Raw genomic sequence first — 20,845 nt, 5'->3', positions numbered from 1 at the left:
TTATTTTTCATAAAGATCCAACTGTGATTTACACGTTCAGTACAGTTGTTTCCACTGGTTAGTTATTATTGGCAAAGTACTATCAGATTACTATTAAACGGATTGACTTGTTAATCCTCACGACGTTGGGTGGGCACTGAAATTTTCTCCACGTGAACACAGGAGAGGTGAGGAATTTGCCCCGAAATCACATGAGCCATAATTCCCCCTCGCTCCAAGACCCACTTCCCTCATCCAACTCTGCGGTGGTTTTAGTCAAATTTAGTAAGTATCCACAGCTAATGACAGAAATTCCCTTATGCGTTCGCAATCTGTCTTCCCCAAATCCTGGGGGCACTATATTACTATCTCTTGCACGTTTGTGGCGTTAATTTGTAGCCTGGACGTGAAGGAGCCGCTGACGACACTCTGTTGCGCCGCCTCGCCCCTCCCCTAACCTAATTCGTACCCAGCGGCAGCTGACGGGTAGGCGAGGTCAGGCTAGGTGTTCGCGGGATTCCCGCCGAGCTCCTGGAGCCTCCCGAGGCCCCTCCCAGGCCCCTCCTCCTCACCCAAGATGCACCTGGTTGAAAACAAAATCCCACGTGACTGCCTCTGCTCTCATGCTATCATGGCGTCTCCCAGTGGGAAGGGAGCCCAGGCGCAGGAGGCTCCTGGCTGCGGGCCCCAGCCGCTCGCCCGGGACCTGGTAGACTCTGTGGACGACGCGGAGGGGCTGTACGTGGCGGTCGAGCGCTGCCCGCTCTGCAACACCACCCGCCGGCGGCTGACCTGCGCCAAGTGCGTCCAGAGCGGCGATTTCGTCTACTTCGACGGCCGCGACCGCGAAAGGTACGGCAGCCGCCCCTGCGCTATTGTCTTCTCTGGGTGTCTCCACTGGCTCGGAGGCTGGAGCCTGGAGCCGAGTCTGGGCCTCGGAGCCGAGACGGGCCTCGGAGCCCAGCGAAAAGAGGAGGAGGTAGCGAAGGTAGCTCCTTTGCGCCGGTGCTTTGCTCCCAGGGGATGGGGATGGGGATGGAGGCCCGAAGAGGAGAGGTCGCAGTTTCCTCCTAACCCACTCGAGTGGAGTCTGACCTCACGGTGCTTCTGGTACTAGGTGGTGCCTGTGGAGAGGTCTTCTATTATTGCCATAGAGTTGGATTCTCGGTACTTTGTTACTCGCTCAAGCAAAAGCTTGGTTTAATCTTTATTTTCAAAAGAACATTCATTTTCTAGAGAAGAGGCCAGAAGAGAATCAAATAACTGGTTAAGAGGGATTCGGGCCCTGGTAGTTTGTGTCACAGATTGATCTTGTTATCAGACATACTTACTGTAATGTATAAACTAGTCTAGCTAGTTTCTCCTCTTTACAAAGATTGTTTTGAATGTTAAGGCGTTTGAGGATGTTTCCTCTGTTTTACAAATGCAGAGTGGGAGATGCAAGCCCTCAGAGAATTGAATTTAAGAACACGTTTTGGCCTCGTTTTGAAATTTAAACAGAGGCCTACAAGTCCTGGGCTTTCCAGGTGGCTCAGTGGTAAAGGTAAAGAGTACAACTAACAATCCAGGAGCCCCGGGTTCTGTCCCTGGGTGGGGAAGATGCCCTGGAGAAGGAAATGGCAACTCACTCCAGTATTCTTGCCTGGGAAATCCATGGACAGAGGAGCCTGGCGGGGTACAGTCCATGGGGTCACAAAAGAGTCGGACAGACTTAGTCACCAAAACAAGTCCTTGGTTAAATGATTGTAAAATTAGTGTGGTTAGCTGCAAGTTTTCTCAGTCCCAACTTTTGTTTCGATAACTTAGTGACAGTAAGCCAGCTAATTTTTTTTAGTGCAAAAGTTCAGATAATAACACCTTAACAACAATCCAATAAGTTATTATCCCTAATTTACTGCTAAGGAAGCTGCACAGTTTCTTGCCCTGGGTCACACAAATAATAAGGGTAGGGACCAGAATTAAATTCCAGGCAGCCTGATCCCATATGCCATGCACTTAACCACTGGATTATATAACATCTGTATTTGAAAGTGCTTTTGAGTTTCTGATAGTCTTCTGATCCTGAATGGAGTTCATTACTTTTTATTTTGAGAAGATTTGTATGATATAATCTTTTAATTCATCATTGTTTTCTCATTGATGTAGTTGATGAATTTAGAAACTGCTGATATAATAAGTAATAGCTTTAAGAATTAAAACAGTTTTATTATAAAAATACTAGGTATGAGATGGAAATGTCTTTCAAGGGTCAGTTCTAGATCCTCTTCTCTATATACTTTTTCCTAGATCCATTCCTATAATTTAAATATCATCTATAGGTTGAAGACTGCCAGACTTGTTTCTCCAACCTAGGCCTTTGTTAAATTGAGAAAACAGCTGCCTGCTCTATTTGTATTTAAATTTGTAGTGAGAATCTCCATCTTCATATGGCAAACTGAATTCATGATTATCCATAATAAATCTATTTTTCTCATGCTCATCCCAACCCAGTAAATGATGACCTAATTCTTTGAAACAGGCAAAAAAAGTCTTGCAGTCTTCCTTGACTCCTCTCTTAATGCTACCATATCTTATCCCATCAACAAATCCCATCTGCCATTCAAAACCTATCCTAATCCCAGCCCTTTCACTACCTCCCCGTCTGGTCCACCGGAGGATTATTGCCTGTTGAGTCTCTGCTTCTGCCTCTTCTCCTTCATAGTGTAATTTCTCATATTGCAGACAGATTAATTCTATCCTTCCATTCCTCTGTTCACATCTTCCAGGGGTGTGCTGTTTTACCCAAAGTTTGGAAGAAAAAAAAAAAGCCAAAGTGTTTATCTGAAGTTCTATATTGTTTGTTCTCCAATTCTATTGTTTTTCTCTTAGTAAAGTAAAGTAGCTCAGTTGTGTCTGACTTTTTGCAACGCTGTGGACTGTAGCCTACCAGGCTCCTGCCTCAATGGGATTCTCCGGGCAAGAATACTGGAGTGGGTTGCCATTTCCTTCTCTTACCTACTCTCAAAACATCATGGCCTCCTTGCCAGTACTCAGGCATACTGAGAACACTCCTGCCTCAGTCTTATTTAGACTGCCAGGAACTCCTTTCTTCTAGGCTTCTAGGCTACTTTCTTTGAATCCGTAGGCCTCTGTTCCTTACAGAGAAACTCTGACCATTCATTCAATTAAAATAGTAACTTTCTTCCCCACACAACGTGATATCTTGTTTTCCATAGTACCTATCACCATCTTATGGTTTACGTATTAATTTGTAACTGCCTCTCACTCCAGTAATGTTAGCTCTGTGAAAACTTTAAGACAGTTTTGTACTCTGCTATATCCTCATAGTAGAAGCTTAATAAAGATTCGTTGAATGACTGGATCAGTCTACCCTTCCTTCCCAAACTTAATCTGATCCTGCACCACTTCATTATTATACATCATGACCCGTTTGTTACTTAAACCAGAAACCTGGATGTTGTCCTAGCTTTTTCCTTTTTTTCTTATTCCACGTATCCAAATCATTGACAGGTATAGTTTGATCTGCTTCAGAGTAGATCTTGAACCTGTCAACTTCTAGTCCAGACCGCTATCGTTTCTTTCCTGGCCACTACTTTTGTTTTCTTTCTTTTACAGGTACAGCTCCCTCGCCACCCTCTGGCCTTCACACAGCAGCCACAGTAGAGATGTAAATCAGATAACTCATTGTTTTGCTTAAACCCTTCAGTGTTTTTTCACTTTATAGAAAATAAAATTCAAACTTTTTACTGTGCTTATTAAGCCTTATCTGGCTACTGCCTACCTTGTAATTTTGGCTGTAAGGTTGAGTTTAAAATGTGATCTTTGGATTCAAGCTGTATTGAATTGAATCCAAGCTCCACCAGTTGTTATGTGATTTTGAAGTTTCATAGGTTTCTGGTAGTAATTACATAAGAGCATGAACTGAATTACTTAACACGATGTCTAGCATGTATTAAGCACTCAAAAAGTAAACTCTCACCACATTCCCTCATGTTCACATCCTCAAACACATGGAACTCTTCTACCCATGGGCCTTTTTCCTTACTATTCCCTCTACCTGGAACACTGTTCCTCCTAATGAGCATTTTGCCTTTCATGTCTCAACTTAAATGTCACTTCCTCAGCGAGACTTTGCCTGACCTTCACTCAGGTAGTCCCCACTTCATCTCTCCCCCCATTTCTGTTACAGTACTCAATTCTTTCATGGTATTGAGCATGATAAGTGGTATCACTTATCTGTGGAAGGTAACTGCATCCAGAATGTATCAGTAGTTCCACACAGGAGTGAATTCTGCTTTTGTTTAGTCCCATCCTGATGGTTAGTGCAGCGCTGGGGAGGAACGTAATAAGCAGATTCTTGAAGGGAATGTTAAAGGCAAGACCATTTTAGAAACTGAAATACAGATTATTTTCAGGAGAGGGATGTGTTACAGTGGATTTCTTTTTATGACGAAGCAGAAAAGTGAAAAATAAATACCAGGATCATTCAGAATTTAGAAATGAAAAAGTTAAGGTTTAGGCATAACAGACAGCTTCACTTCTCTTTCAATCATCCCCTTTTCTGAAGTGTGTATTTCTAAAGAGGAGTTTGCTTGTTTTCCTTCATTCCCTAACCAGTGTCCAGCATGTAGTAGGATACAAGAATCTCTTGAGACCCAGGACCCTGTCCTGATGGCCAGATCAGTTTGACTGAGCTCATTGGGTACAGTTATTGGTGTGAAATATTCCAGTAGATAAGAGAAAGGCAGGTTTCTGCTCTCGAGGATTTGCACTGACTACTAATAAGCCTTAAATATCTTGGGCCAAAGGTTGATTGTGAGATATTCTCTGGTCTTCAGTACTTATGAAAAATTTTGTATTCTGTGCTTTGCTTCACACCCTTTTTCCCCTCTTACTTTATGAGAAAACTCACTGACTGGGAAATCACTTGGAAATAAAATATGGAAGCTTCAGCATGATTTAAATACCTTTGTTTAACCCCTGGTTCTTTTCAGTAAGCCAACCAAAATAGCTGTGCCTGCAAGGATCTTGAATGTGATGTACATATCAAAGTTCCTATAAATGTAGGTTTTTTTCAGGTTTCGTTAATAGACTAGCTGAATATATAGGTTCTAATGGTTTAGCAGTTCAAGGAAAATTCAGTATTAAAGAATAAATGTGTCTCCTCATAATTCTTTTGACTTCTAAGAAGGGAACATGCATCTTTATGTAGTTTTGTGGACAGTATGAGTTTGGCAGTTAGATTGAAAAATACTTGAACTTGCCACTTTTGGTTTTTATTTTTGGTTATTATTCAGTGGGACAGTTCCTTATAGCCTTGGTACCCTCATCAGCACTATCCTTTCCTCATCTCCCACCTCAGCCCAGTCCTGAGACAGTACCCACATCTCTGCTTTTGTGTCTGTCTTTTCACTTGTTTGCTTCCTTAAGAGATGAAGAGGAATGATTTTAAGCAGTACTCTCAACACCATCTCCTTTGAATCTTGTACCGGAGAACATTTTAAAATTGCAGGTCCTTTAACAGGAATGTAGTTTTCTGGATTAAACATTTATCTGATACTAGAAATAACAGTTACCCAATAAATAACTGACAAGTTGAAATAATCTTTCCACTCAAAACTGGAAAAAATTGCTTACCAGTTTATGATAGGGTGTAAGAATGAGACAGGGGGGATAATCTGAGGATACCCAGGAACATCTACATGCTGGTGTGGATCAAAAAGAAAGGCATTTTATGAGCAGATGGATATTGCTTTCATATGTACACAGCATCAGGAATGATACAGCGCTCCTTTCACTGATGAGTTTTAGGCATTGAGGACTACATTTTTACCACAAAACAAATATGGGCACTGGACAAATTGAGAAGTGGGATAGAGAACAGCAAGAAATTTTAGACATTAGTGAAGATTTTGAGAGGAAGATGCATCCTAAAAGCTACTCTCGAGACATTTCTGTTCCCCTCCAGTATCTTTTTGGTTGTCAGTCCTTAGCTTATATAAAAGTTTGTTTTCATGAGGATTCGGTTCTGGACCCACATCTGTGTACCCCACTCAGCAGAAAAAAAGCTCCATAGGTACCTGGACTCCCCATCTTGAGACAGGAGTTTAATCAACCTGCTGCTCTTTGGTTATCTCTTTCAGAAAGGGTCACAGCTCCCAACCCTTGTAGCTTATTAATTGTATTTCCAACAATACATGCGGATCTCCTAAGAAAGTATAATTCTTGTTTCAATCAGTATCACTGGCTACTCTTAACCATTATGTGTACCCTTCAGAATTTGTAAAAGGATTTCACAAGTATTATCTCGTTTGTTCCCTGCTAACAAAACCATGAGTTATTAACCTGTTTTTAAGATGAGGACGCTCAGAGTAGTTGTGCCTTACTTATTGCTGGGCTATGCTCATTCTTACATTGACCTCCAGATCTGAAATACATACATATATACATACATATGTATATACTCTATTTAATACATTAGTAGGATTAAGTGCAAAATCACTGATTGCAATGAAGAAAAGGGAAACTAGCCTGTATTGCCTGTTAAATGCCTGTACCTGATGCTTTCACATTTATCTTATTTAATCCCTATAATCAAGTAGGATAATCATTATTTTCATTTTACAAGTGAGGAAACTAAACAGTGCTCTGTTTGTCCTTTCTACTAATGACTTAACCTTCATTCCTGCCAGTGGAGTAGGTTTTTACTGCAGTTAAGCCTTGAACAACAGGGGTTAATTCGCCTATAATTTATAGTCAGCCCTCTTTTTACCTGCGGTTGCTCTGCATCCACAGATTGAATCCACTTCAGACCGTGTGGTACTGTAGTATTTACAATTGATGAGACCCGCATTGTTGAAGTTGTGTGTTTTCTCATACTTTAAATACTCTAACATAAGGTAGAAGAACTATTCTGATAAGGACTATGTCTTTTCATATTGCATTTGTCCATAAACGTCATACCCTTGAATGCCTAAAAGAACTTGAGGGAGAAAAATGTGAATGCTAGTAATTTTTGCTGTGTTATTGATAGTATCCTAGTTCAAGAAATACTCAATTCTTTAACCATTTCTGCTTGTATAATAGAGATTGCTGTGCTCTTCTCCAAGAAAATTTGTGCTCTTTCTTGCCCAATAAGTCTTGGTGCCTTATTTCTAGAGCCAGAATCATCAACTCTTCACCAAACCTGTGTCCAAATCAGAGCTGGGGGAAATTCCCCCCTACTAATTTGAAAGCTGTCAGTGCTTATTTTCTCCTTTCAAATTTAAGAAACCCAAGGAATATAAGGGTTGACTAATTCTGAAGGCCCTCAATTGCATATTTGAAAGTTTTGTGGCATTGTTCTGTTTACCTTTCTTAAAATACAGGAAGAGTGTTTCTTGGACTTTTCTGTTGCCATAACCCTAGGCACAAAGTGAATGTAAAGCACTAGAATGAGGGAAAGGACTGGGCAGGCAGATGGAAGGTGTGAATTCTTTTATGAAAGGCACCAAGTCAGTGCTCAGCAAGGTGTAGTCGGTGGTCTGACGGTGTTATTGATCATCTCGCACAGAATTAATAGGATTCCTGATAGGGCGCATGCCTGGGTGCTGCTTTTCTGGTCTCATGGGACAGACTTAGGTGACCAGTCCTGCTTGTGGCCGGATCCACTCAGTTACCCAGGACGATCTGTGGCCATGGCGCAGCGTGGCGCGATGGCGGGTCACACTTGTAACTAATCCTCGTCACCCTGCTGTCCCCTGGGTGTGGTGAAGTTCTCTGGGGCAGGACAGATTAACTTCCTAGCTTGTGAAACAGCAGAATCTCCTCTGCCTGTAATGCCTTCCTTCCCTTAGCAGGGCCACCTCTAACCCGTCCTCAAGTGGCAGCTCAGGCAGACGTGACTCCAGAACCTGAGTTGGGTTGTGTGCCGTCTCTTGGATTGATAGCCCCAGACTGTGTGTGACCGCCTGCTCCTGGCTGTCACCAGTCTCTGTCACAGGGGCACCGTTTAAAGTCAACTTAAGGGAATCCTTTTTTAGGGGGGAGAAAAGCAAGTACAAGTCTGGAGGAATTTGGTAAATAACACAAAAGACATTTTTAAATTGGGAAAAAAAATATTTAAAAAGTGTTTAAAAGCCCTTATGCATGGTACAGGTTCACTGGCAGATCTCTTTCAGAAAACAGTGCAAAACTATAGAGCCATTCAGTGACAAGAAAATGAATAAATGTATCTGCACAAAATTTTGGAATTTTTGTAGAGCAGAACCATAAGTAGTCACTAAGAAAGTTGAGAAAGAACTTTAAGATGTATGAAAGGAAAATAGCTAATTTTCCTAATAACCCTTAAAAAAAAAAAACTATAGAAAAGTGAATAAAGGACATAGAATAACAAATGAAAAGTAGCCAATAAGAAATAATGAAGAAAGGCAAGTAAATGAATTGTAAACTGTCTTTGAAGGAAGGGAGTGGGAAGCCAGTCAGGTTAGTAAAGAATAAAATCGCAGAGCTGAGAGAATGAGAACAGGCTGGTAGGGTTGGAAATATCATATGAAATGATTTCAGAAGAAATTTAGAGATAACTGCCAGAGGTTGGCATGAAAATATTTGACCTAGCAGTTTATTTATAAGAATTTCTTGTAGAGAAACCTAAAAGCTTAAAAGCTTAAAAGATTTGTGCACCAGGATATTCATTTCTAACATTATTGATAGTGGTAAAAAGTTAGAAGCAATGGCAGTGTTCCTCAGTAGGAGTTTCTGTAAACAAGTTACATGATGTCCATTCAGTGAAATTCTATAATTAGATGTGGAAAAAGATACAGAACATTTTATGTAATAAACCCAGCTTGAAAGACAGTGTATAAAATAAAATATGCCTTTCCCCCTTTTCCTTTTTTCTTTTTTTTTCCTTCCCTAATCTATCTCCATGAGTCCAGAACTGGAAAATGCAGAGAATGGATGAGGTGCTGGGAAGCAGTTGGCTTGCTGACCGGGCACACTCCTTGATGCCATCTGCTCTTTTGCTCTGTTCACACTGCCTATTTTCTCATCTCCTTCGTGAAGAATGACATTGCTCATGAAGCGTTCGGTACAGGAGGAATTGCCATCTCCTGCTTGTGTTTTAAGTTTGTGTTTGTTTATTTTTGTGTTTTGTTTGGGTTTGTTTCTAACAACCCAGGAGAACTAACCCGCCTGATGTAAAGCTGGACAGTGTCATCATCCCAATTTGTGTTAGTGCAAAGTGGAGTCTTAACAACAGATCTGAAAGGAGCACTTTTATAGCCTTTGAAAGCAGGATTTTCAGCCCTTTGTTTACACAGGTTGATGAATCTTGTGAGTTTGTCATCTCCTTTCAGGTTATCAAGAGCATGAATCACGTGTTACCTCAGTAAGGGAGCTGTAAATACCACATTTGTTTCTCATTTTCAATATAAGGAAATGGAAGCATATAACAAGTACCATGTCTAGCACACAGCCAGTTGCAGAAAATGAATGATTAGATTTCTTAACATTCTGTAAAATGCTCTGTAGTAAGTTGCAGGCACATAGTAAAAGCCTAATAGATTATTTGGTGAACCTATGAATTTGTCCACATTCTACATTGGTTTCTGAGTGTAGTTACCACCTCACTGGCCTTTGCAGTACTACCCAGTAGAACTCTGTGCAATGATGCTCCATATCTGTGCATCCAGTAAAGTGGCCGCCAGCCATATGTAGCTGTTGAAATGTGAGAGTGTCACTGAGAAAGTGAATTTTTAATTTAATTTAGCCGCTTAAGTATATAATTCTGTCACATATAATATTGTCTGATTTGCTTTCTTGTTTAATATATGTGATACATTTTCAGTGACTATGAAATGGCAGAGTCATAGTTAGGGCATTTTATCCCTTCCATTTAGAAGTAGATATCCGGGGATATTTCAGATGTGGGATTATAAAAATAGTGTGTTAGACTTCTGTGTCTGGATTATTTTAAGGAAGAGATTTTTAGGGCGTTATGGTTCTGGTTTTATGTTACGATTCTGTTGAATTGTTTTAATTTAGACTGGAAAATCAGGAGATAGCCACAAGCCTAATTCTGGACTCCATACCATGTTAAACCATGGCGGGTAACATTGCCTTTATTTCTTTGAAAGTAGTTAATAAGCCACTGTTAGCTCAATTCAGAATCATTGCATGAGATTCAGTTAAGTTCAGTTGCTCAGTCGTGTCCGACTCTTTGCGACCCCATGGACTGCAGCACACCAGGCTTCCCTGTCCATCACCAGCTCCTGGAGATTGCTCAAACTGATGTCCATCAAGTCAGTAATGCCATCCAGCCATCTTATCCTCTGTTGTCCCCTTTTCCTCCTGGCTTCAGTCTTTACCAGGATCAGGGTTTTTTCTAATGAGTCAGTTTTTTGTATCCCGTGGTCAAAGTATTAGAGCTTCAGCTTCAGAATCAGTTCTTCCAATAAATATTCAGGACTGATTTCCTTTAGAACTGGTTTGATTTCCTTGCAGTCCAAGGGACTCTCAAGAGTCTTCCCCAACACCACAGGTCAAAAACATCAATTCTTTGGCACTCAGCTTTCTTTATGATCCAACTCTCACATCCATACATGACCACTGGAGAAACCATAGCTTTGACTAGATGGACCTTTGTCGGCATAGTAATGTCTCTGCTTTTTAATATGCCGTCCAGGTTGATAATAGCTTTCCTTTCAAGGAACAAGCGTCTTTTAATTTCATGACTGCAGCCACCATCTGCAGTGATTTTGGAGCCCCCCCCAAAAATAGTCTGTCACTATTTCCATTATTTCCCCATCTATTTGCCATGAAGTGATGGGACTGGATGCCATGATCTTAGTTTTTTGAATGTTGAGTTTTAAGCCAACTTTTTCACTCTCCTCTTTCACTTTCATCTTTAATTCTTCTTCACTTTCTGCCATAAGGGTGGCGTCATCTGCATATCTGAGGTTATTGGTATTTCTCCCAGCAATCTTGATTCCAGCTTGTGCTTCATCCAGTCTGGCATTTCGCATGATGTACTCTGCACATGAGTTAAATAAGCAGGGTGACAATATAGAGCTGTGATGTACTCCTTTCCCAGTTTGAACCAGTCTGTTGCGTGATATTACTCATACATTTTTAAATTTTTTTCCTATTTCAAGGAAGAGATTATTTTACTATTATTTTAAGGAAGAGATTTTTAGAGCCATTACAGTCACATTTTAGGTACTCGGTAGCCACATATGCTTGATGGCTGCTGTGTTGAACAGCACAGATCTAGAAGATTTGAATATCACTGCTTGCCACCTTCAGCTGGTTGATGCTTATAGAACTCTGTACCCAGGAACTATAAAATATGCATTCTTTCAAGTTCACATGGAACTTTCACCAAGGTGAAGTTCATCATGTACAAGGCCATCAGACAATCTCAAATTGAAAGATTGAAATCTCATGTATTCTGGGACCACATCAGAGTTAAAGTAGAAAAATAACAATACGTTACCTAAAAAGCTGGTATATCTGGAAATTGAGTGATACACTTATAAATAAATTCTTGATCAGAGGGAATTTTATGGAAAATTAGAAATTTCAAACTAAAGAATAAAATACAGCATTTCAAAAATGTTTAGTGTTTAGCTTAAGCAATACTTTGGTGGAAATTTGTAAGTTAATGAGAGGCTTAAATTTGATGATTGAAGTTTCTACCTTACACTCCAAAAAAAAAAAAAAAAGGCAAACTAAATCCCTAATAAGGTAGCAGGAAGAAAATAAGGGTAGAATACTGACAGATATAAAAAATGATCTGTGATGTGATATTCTTTCCTTTTAACTTTATTAATAATAGTGACTTACTAGCAGTAAATTTAGTGAGAAAAAATAGGACATTACTTTGCCAACAAAGGTCCGTCTAATCAAAGCTATGGTTTTTCCAGTAGTCATGTATAAATGTGAGAGTTGGACTATAAAGAAAGCTGAGCACTGAAGAATTGATGCTTTTGAACTGTGGTATTGGAGAAGACTCTTGAGAGTCCCTTGGACATCAAGGAGATCCAACCAGTCAACCCTTAAGGAAATCAGTCCTGAATATCCATTGGAAGGACTGATGCTAAAGCTGAAACTCCCAATAGTCTGGCCACCTGATGCGAAGAACTGACTCTTGTGAAAAGACCCTGATGCTGGGAAAGATTGAAGGTGGGAGGAGAAGGGGATGACAGAGGATAAGATGGTTGGGTGGCATCACGGATTCAGTGAACATGAATTTGAGTAAACTCCGGGAGTTAGTGATGGACAGGGAGGCCTGGCATGCTGCAGTCCATGGGGTCGCAGAGTTGGACATGACTGAGTGACTGAACTGAGCTGAGGCACCAATTTATAGATGAGAGCAGGGTTCAGTTAAGTTTAATAATTATAGTTATTTATAATGGAAGCCTCAGTTTCCTTGGATTCAAACTCACTTTAGTGCTCTGATTTGCCTGTTTTGGAAGATAATTTAACCTAGGCATGAAGAAACCTATAGACATATTTTATAAATCCATGAAAGAGTTTTAAAGCTGAGACTATGAACCTAGTTTTAAGTAAAATGATAGGCAGCTGCATGCATCCCATCGAGAAGATATGTTTGGACAGTGACATTTCTGGATGAGTCTGCAGAAATGATTGGCTCTCAGGAATTTGCAGAATCTCATTTGACTGAAAAAAAAAGAACATTTAAATAAAATGCTGCATTTTTTTCTTACAGGTTTATAGACAAGAAGGAAAGGTTAAGCCAGCTTAAGAGCAAGCAAGAAGAATTTCAAAAAGAGTGAGTTTTCATTTTGCTTTCTAATTTGTGGGGGTTATCTGGTCACCAACTGGTTTATTTCAATGCTGTGGTACGCAGATGTGTAGGTTGCTGATTTATTGAATTTAGGATACAGATCTCAACATGTGAAGAGCACTGTATCTGGGAGAAACCAAAATAAGAGATTGTCGGGTTTCTGGAAAACAGTGGGATCAAACATGGTGCCTGGTTAACAGCAGGCACAGTGACTGACTGGGTCCAGTACAGAAAGCATGTTATACTAGTGGTGGTGGCTCATGTAGGACATTATTGCTTCTCTTTGTCTTCATTCTTCCACATGAAGGTTTTGCAAAGTGTGATCTCTGGATCATCCACATAAGATTAAATTAACTTGGTGTTCTGGTTGAAAATGTAGATTCTTTCTTGGAGTCTGTCCTCAGATATTCTGATTCAGTAGATCTGAGGGGAGGCCCAGAAATCAGGTATTAACAAGCACCCCTGACAAATCTCTCATCCTCTGGATTTGGAAATTATCCTGTAGAACCTTTTGTCCCAAATTGGTCCAGTCACTGCTCTCCATCCAGACCCCAGACATGATTAACACATTTATGAGCAGATTAACTCTTCAGAGATGCCCTGAATTAGAGAAACCTGCTTGGATTTATTTTACTCAGTCACTTCTCTGACTTACTGTAACATAGAAACTTAACTTCTTTCCTGTAGAACACTTCATTCTATAGAACAAATTTTAGCCTACTAGTGCCATTTTAAAGTAGGGGAACTGATGATAGCATTTTGAATCATGAATTATCTTATGTTGTTGTTGGATTGCTAAGTTGTGTTCAACTGTTTGTGACCACATAGACTACAGCTCACCAGCCTTCTCTGCCCTAATTATCTCCCAGAGTTTGCTCAAACTCATGTCCGGTGAGTCGGTGTTGCCATCCGACCATTTCATCCTGTGTCACCCCCTTCTCCTCTTGCCTTCAATCTTTTCCAATATCAGGGTCTCGTTATTATTACTTACAAGTGATGGAAATTATTGATTATGATGGAGAGCAAAGGCAATGGCTGTTATGGAAGTTTATTGTATTTACAGAAAGGCTCTGAGCCATACTAAAAGCACAGTAGGAAGCAGGTGAGGAAAAGCATGGCAGAAAGTAGGGAATTTGGAAAACATTTTTAAATACTTATACCCCACTTTGGTAAATCCAGAGTTTTCTAAGACCTTATTTTAAAAAGTTGTTGATTTTGCATTTTTGAGCTTTACCAGTTTTATTATTTTAAGAGCTTATTTCCTTTATCTCTTCTCCATACAGAGTATTAAAAGCTATGGAAGGAAAATGGATGACAGATCAATTGGTAAGAACAACAAGTATTTAAATAATATTCTTTACACTTGAGGTTAGATGTTTTTAAATTGGCAGAACTTAAAAAATGATTTTGAACTTAAATTTATTTGTGATCATTTTTTAGTAGTTCTCTGTGAGTATATTTCTAGTGCAGGCTTCTCACATATTTCATTTAGATATCAAAAACAGGGTATCGGCAGTTAATTATGGAACCACCATAATGAATAATTATGAGGTCTGATGCTGACAGAAATATACAAGAACAGTTAGATGCTCTTTTTTAAAAAAAATTACTCATCATGAACACACATTTTCCAGATGGGTTAATTGAAAAATAAGCTAAAATATTAAAAGAAAATATGGGAGAGTGTTTATATAATCTGAAGGTGAGCAGACCTTTATAAGCCATAAAGTAAAACATTTGATACACTACATAAAACGTTTAAAAATTATGTCTGTTGAAGACCCTGGCAAAATGAATATAAACTGGGACAAAATGATTACAACATATGAAAATAAGGGGTTTGATTGACTACACGTGTATTCACTGTTGGGGGAAGGGCATGTTGGCATATTTGTTTGAGGGACAGCTTGGTGGTGGTTTGTTGCTTTTATAATGCATATGTGGTATAAATACATCCAGCAGTTTTCCTCCTGAGAAAGTGCATGTGACTGTAGAGATTTACAGGTAAAGATTCTGATTGTCTGCATTGTTCTTAGTAAAATTAATATATAATTAAATATTCATCAAATAGAATCAGCTGATTATGATACTGCGTAGCTGTTAAAAAGTATGTGGTCAGTCTATATGCACTAGTACGGAATGATACCCAAGGTATATTTTTTAAATGAAAAAAATTTCGAATAGTAGGCTCGGGTAAAGTAGGATTCCATTTGTGTATGTGTTTTAAATATATATGCTCTTGAAAGCTGAAAAGATACACAGTTACCCCTGAATAGTGGGAAGGAGTCAGGCTAACAATCTCGTTCTTCTCTTTTGTGATGCCTGCTTTTTTATCATAAGCATCATTCATAATTTTTAAATACTTAGAGATGTGATATAAGTGGATTCTGCTTATATTCTGAATGTTCTATACACAAATTATGTTGTATGGAAAAAAGTTATAAAAGACTATTTGTAAAGAATCTCATCCCAGTTTTTCTAAGTTCCTTTCTAAGTTTTCTAGTTTTTCTATCTATCAAAAACTTAAAATATTGGTTCTTAAAGACTAATATCTTTTAAAAGTGAAAACATTCCTAAATTGATCACGGTTCCTGTGAGTCTATTCTCAGATGTCTCTCACAGTGCTTTGGAAAGGGGAGCATTTTCCCCACTGAACAGTCCTGTAATGTATTCTGTATCTTGTACCATCACACTACTTAGACAAGTGTTAAACATTATAAGCATTTGAATGTTGTTGTAAGCTTTCGGATGTCCCCATTTATGGAGACATCATGGAATAGATAAATCATACTTTCTAAAAACCAGCTAGTATGTCAGATTTTTACTTATCCTTCATTCTCTTTGGGGAAGCCGTACCTAAATCTTGGTAATGGAAAAAGGCAGTTTCATGTTTGACAAAATTTTTTCAGGGCTTTTCCAGAAATCTTACATGAGTTATACATTAAAAAAAAAAAAAAGGAATTCTGCTCTGTTGCAGTTTTTTATTACTCTGTAAGTAATATTTGCTTATTATATCAGTGAGATAGTACAGCTGATAGTCTCCTCAGTAACCAGCACTGGGAATTTAGAGCAGTGCATCCATAGAACTCTCTGATGATACAGATGTTCTGTCTACACTGCCGATGTGGTAGGCATTAGCCATAGGTGGTGTCGACACGGACCACCTGACATGTGGGTAGTGGGAGTAAAAACCAGATTTTCTTTTTAAATTTTATATAATCTCATTGACTTTCAGATAGCCACATAGGACCCACATACAGTAGCTCTGTTTTGGATAGGACAGGTTAAGATAATATGCATCAGCTTTTTTCTGTGTACTTACTAACACAGAAAAGAACTATTTCTTATTCTCTCTTACTTGCCTAGCAGCTTCTGTCCTGAATCTCTAGTTACAAAAGCTGTAATAAATATAATTATACTGGACATTTCTTCATTTCATTTTCTAAGATACACCTCAGGATAAGTAGTGTCCCTAGTAGATAATCATATTAATTGTAAGAGACCAATATTTGTGATATTTGTTTCATACCTTTTTTAAGAGATGGAAAATAATGTCCTGCAAGATGAGGATTGAACAGCTGAAACAAACTATATGTAAAGGAAATGAAGAGATGAAGAAAAGTAAGTAACTTTCCCACCTCTCTCCAGCCCTGATAAAGAACTCATGTGTAATTTCATGGGATTGATCAACTAGGGAAAGAAAAGGGGAGGGGTAGTAGAGGCAATAGCAACCTGGAAAAGTTAACTGGTTGCCTTTTACTGTTTGTAAAACATTTGTATAAGGATATATATATATATTTCAAATATATATATAAAACATGTATCTGTGTTATGTATATTTACAAATGTGTGCATATATACATAAACACATGTGCAAATGTAATAACCTTTATAAACTACTTAGCTTAAAAAGTTGAGTACTGTATGTGTCCCATTTCCCTTAGCTTATAGGAAGCTCAGAGTCAGTCTTGGTATAATCACGTATAATTATTAGTTCAAACCAGAAGCAAATACTGGCTTTTTCTCCATCAGTGAGTCTTATACATATTTTACTTTGTATGAATTTTGTATTACGTTTGTATACTTCATATTTTATCACAGGTAGTTGCCAGATTTTAAGAGAATCCTCTTAGAAATCCATGTCTTTAGACATAGTGCTTGCTGGGACGTCCCTGGTGGTCTGGTGGTTTAGACACTGAGCTTCCAGTGTAGGGGGTGGGGGTTCAGTCCCTGGTCAGGGAACCGAGATCCCACATGTCATGTGGCAAGGCCAAAGATAAATTTTAGAAAAAAGAAAAATAAGTATTTCTGAAGACAGTTGTTTAAAGTTTAAAATGGATTGCTGTCATGCCTTGTAAGTCCCGTTCTTGTCTACTCATTGCTTCTAGAAGCAAGTATTTTATAGTGGTGGGTAATGGTATAAAAGCTGCCTTTGAAAAACTTGTCCTAATAAAGTGCTCGCGTGGAGTTTCACAGATTAATAAGCTACAGAAACAGGGCAGCCTGGTGAAGAGGTCTCAGAACTACAGCCCACCTCTCCTGTGCCGAGTTTGGCTTGCACCCTCCAAAGGCTCTGGGTCAGCAGCAGCGTAGGGACTCATTACTTACCATGGGTTCACCCACTTTCCCCTCCCTGGATGTTCACAGTAGGAGTTTGCCACCAGGTATCTGTGAACCTCCTGAAATTGCTGAATTGACTGAGTTTGTGCTTTTCTCTGATAAATAAGCTTAAAACTTTGATCAGCTCCTTTTAATAGGCTCCTATCCCAATTATCCTTTTAGTTTAGTCACTAAGTTGTCTCTTTGTAACCCCGTGGACTGTAGCCCACCAGGCTCCTCTATGGAAAAACATCTACTTCTCCTTCATTGACTATGCTAAAGCCTTTGACTGTGTGGATCACAACAAACTGTGGAAAATTCTTAAAGAGAAGAGAATACCAGACCACCTTGTCTGTCTCCTGAGAAACTTGAATGTGGGACAAGAAGCAACAGTTAGAACTGGACATGGAACAAATGGCTGATTCAAAATTGTGGAAGGAATATGACAAAGCTGTATACTGTCACTCTGCTTATTTAACTTCTATGCAGAGTATATCATGCGAAATGCCAGGCTGGATGAATCACAAGCTGGAATCAAGATTGCCAGGAAGAATACCAACAATCTCAGATATGCAGGTGATACCACCCTTATGGCAGAAAGTGAAGAGAAACTAAAGAGCCTCTTGATGAGGATGAAAGAGGAAAGTGAAAAAGCTGGCTCAAGACTCAGCATTCAGAAAACTAACATCATGGCATCTGGTCCCATCACTTCAAGCCAAATAGGGAAAAAGTAGAACAGTGTCAGACTTAATTTTTTTCGGCTCCAAAATCACTGCAGATGGTGTCTGCAGCCATGAAATTAAAAGATGCTAGTTTCTTGGAAGAAAGGCTGGGACAAACCTAGACAGCATATTAAAAAGCAGAGACATCACTTTGTTGCTTAAGGTCCATCTAGCCAAAGCTATAGGTTTCCCAGTAGTAATATACAGATATGAGAGTTGGGTCGTAAAGAAAGCTGAGCACCAAAGAACTGATGCTTTCAAATTGTGGTGCCAAAGAAGACTCTTGAGAATCGACTGCAAGGAGATCAAACCAGTTAATCCTAAAGGAAATCAACCCTGAATATTCATTAGAAGGACTGATGCTGAAGCTGAAATTCCAATACTTTGACCACTCAATGCAAAGAGCTAGCTCATTGGAAAAGACCCTAATGCTGGGAAAGATTGAAGGAAAAAGGAGAAGAGGGTGGCAGAGGATGAGATGGTTAGGTAGCATCACTGATTTGATGGACATGAATTTAAACAAACTCCGGGAGATAGTGGAGGACTGAGGAGCCTTGGCCGGTCATAGGGTGGAAAAGAATTGGACGCAACTTAGTGACTAAACCACAACCAAGCCCCCCAATACTGAAAGCAACAACCATGGGAAATATTAACAAGAGCGATGGTTCTCCACTGCTGCTGCTAAGTCGCTTCAGTCATGTCCCACTCTGTGTAACCCCATAGATAGCAGTCCACCAGGCTTCGCTGTCCCTGGGATTCTCCAGGCAAGAACACTGGAGTGGGTTGCCATTTCCTTCTCCAATGCATGAAAGTGAAAAGTGAAAGTGAAGTCGCTCAGTAAATGTCTGACTCTTCGTGACCCCATGGAATACAGCCTGCCAGGCTCCTCCGTCCATGGGATTTTCCAGGCAAGACTACTGGAGTGGATTGCCATTGCCTTCTCCAATGGTTCTCCACTAGTGGACTCTATAGCTGTGATTTCCATTCCTAGCAGATGATTGGTGTCACCTGATAACCATTTTTAAAATCTAGAGAGAATCTGGGCCCTGCCTTGAACTTAGAAAATGAAAATCTCATTCATGGCGACTGGGGTCAATGGTTCATTAGCTGTCTGTAGTAGAAGACCATTTTTTTCTAATGTGTCATAAACCAACATCAATACTTCTATAAACTATAATAAAATTAGTTACTAGAAAAGTGATTGCATACTTGGATGCCAGGGTAATATCACATAGCCATGTCAAAATATGTTTGTTTGTTTTTTCCTAAGTTTGCTCTCTACTTCTGTACTTGTTTTGTGTGGTAAAGGTTTGGGCCAGATCCATGGTTCACACTTTAAGTAGTAGCTCTACTCTGATGACCTGCCAGGTTCATAAGCTGTTTGCCACCATCTACACTAGACTCAGAAAATTTTGCGAACAATTTCAAGGCAGTTAATGGATTCCAGAAGCTCAAGTTTATAGATTAAGAGTTTACTGCTCAAGAAATAGCCTGTTGTGTGTTTTTTTTTTTAAAAAAAAACAGAATCTTATTGTTAAAATACCAATTATAAACTGTAGCTCCTGATGAATATTTCTCCAGAATCTTTTGATTTAACATGTTGAATCATGTTACTTATGATTCAATGTACTTACTAATGTTGATTACCAGTGGAGACTCAGAATCATTTTAGTGGTGGTCCCCTTTGCTCTGTGTGTAATACCTTCTTGAACTAAACTCTTGGTCTCCATACTTGGTGAACATCATCTCATTAATGTTATTGAAGTTTTGCTTTCAATTTAGACATAATTCAGGAAGACACTTAATGCTTCGGAGCTGTGGTGGGGGAGTGGTAGTATACAGTACCCAGGAACTGTTTCCAGAGCTTATTGTTGGGTGTGACTTGTTTATTTTAGATGCCGAAGGCCTCCTCAAAACCAAGGAAAAGAATCAGAAACTTTATACTCGAGCACAACGGCACCAGGAGAAGAAGGAGAAGATCCAGAGGCATAATCGCAGACTTGGTGACCTGGTAGAGAAAAAAAACACGGACTTAAGAAGTCATTATGAGCGTCTGGCAGATCTTCGGCGGTCTCACATATTAGAGCTCACGTCTGTCATTTTTCCCATCGAGGAAGTAAAGACTGGTGCGAGGTACAGTAAGCGAGTATTTCAGCTCTAGGGAAACCCAATTTCCAAAGATCAAGTGTCTTTCAAGCATGTCAGCACATTTATTGGGCCTTATTCTGGGTTTTCCTGGTGATGAAACTTAAGTCTTCTTATCTGCTTCAGCAAACAGTAAACACCGCACAAAGTTGGGGAGGCAGCCAAGGGGAAGGGTGGTGGCCCTGGGAGAGGTGAAGCCCAGGCTTGTGGACTCTTGGAGCTTCCAGAAGAGGGCCAGGCTCACACGCTTCATCCGGAGCCATCTGCTGTGGCTGCAGGGCCAGTCCGGCTGCTCATTAGTCACACGCTGTTAGGCAGGTTCTTGCGCCTTCAAGTCTTATTTCCTTGTCTGTGAGATGGGGATAATAAACGCCTACTTCACAGAGAAATCATGAGCGAAGATGGAAGAAGAAGCCCCTGGGTCTCTTACTTGGTGGGCGAGACATGCTGACTCTACCTTTTCCTGGTAACCCTCCCGTCTAGCTCAGGATCAGCTAGGTCGAGTCTCAGGCCATAGTACTCAGACACCCTCAGGAGCCCATGGGACGAACTGGATGGGGATTCCCAGCGGCTGGCCATCAGAGTCACTCAGGAACTTCAGGAGAAAACAGGT

The 20,845-nt window shown here is 39.8% G+C and overlaps 1 protein-coding gene across 1 annotated transcript in view; it reads left to right on the top strand.

The window, feature by feature from the left end:
* The first annotated feature begins 602 nt into the window (after positions 1-602).
* The window catches only part of ATG14 (autophagy related 14), a 36,186-nt gene continuing 15,943 nt past the window's right edge, over positions 603-20,845 (top strand). Inside the window, exons 1-5 of the mRNA XM_015097083.3 lie at positions 603-831; positions 12,689-12,751; positions 14,050-14,092; positions 16,306-16,387; positions 19,983-20,220. Coding sequence (XP_014952569.2) covers positions 611-831; positions 12,689-12,751; positions 14,050-14,092; positions 16,306-16,387; positions 19,983-20,220 — 647 coding nt within the window. The 5' untranslated portion in view covers positions 603-610. The remainder of the gene's footprint in view (positions 832-12,688; positions 12,752-14,049; positions 14,093-16,305; positions 16,388-19,982; positions 20,221-20,845) is intronic.

This window comes from Ovis aries, chromosome 7, assembly GCF_016772045.2.
Source record: "Ovis aries strain OAR_USU_Benz2616 breed Rambouillet chromosome 7, ARS-UI_Ramb_v3.0, whole genome shotgun sequence".
In the NCBI taxonomy this organism is placed as follows: Eukaryota; Metazoa; Chordata; class Mammalia; order Artiodactyla; family Bovidae; genus Ovis; species Ovis aries.
This window is presented reverse-complemented; position numbering and strand designations above follow the sequence as displayed.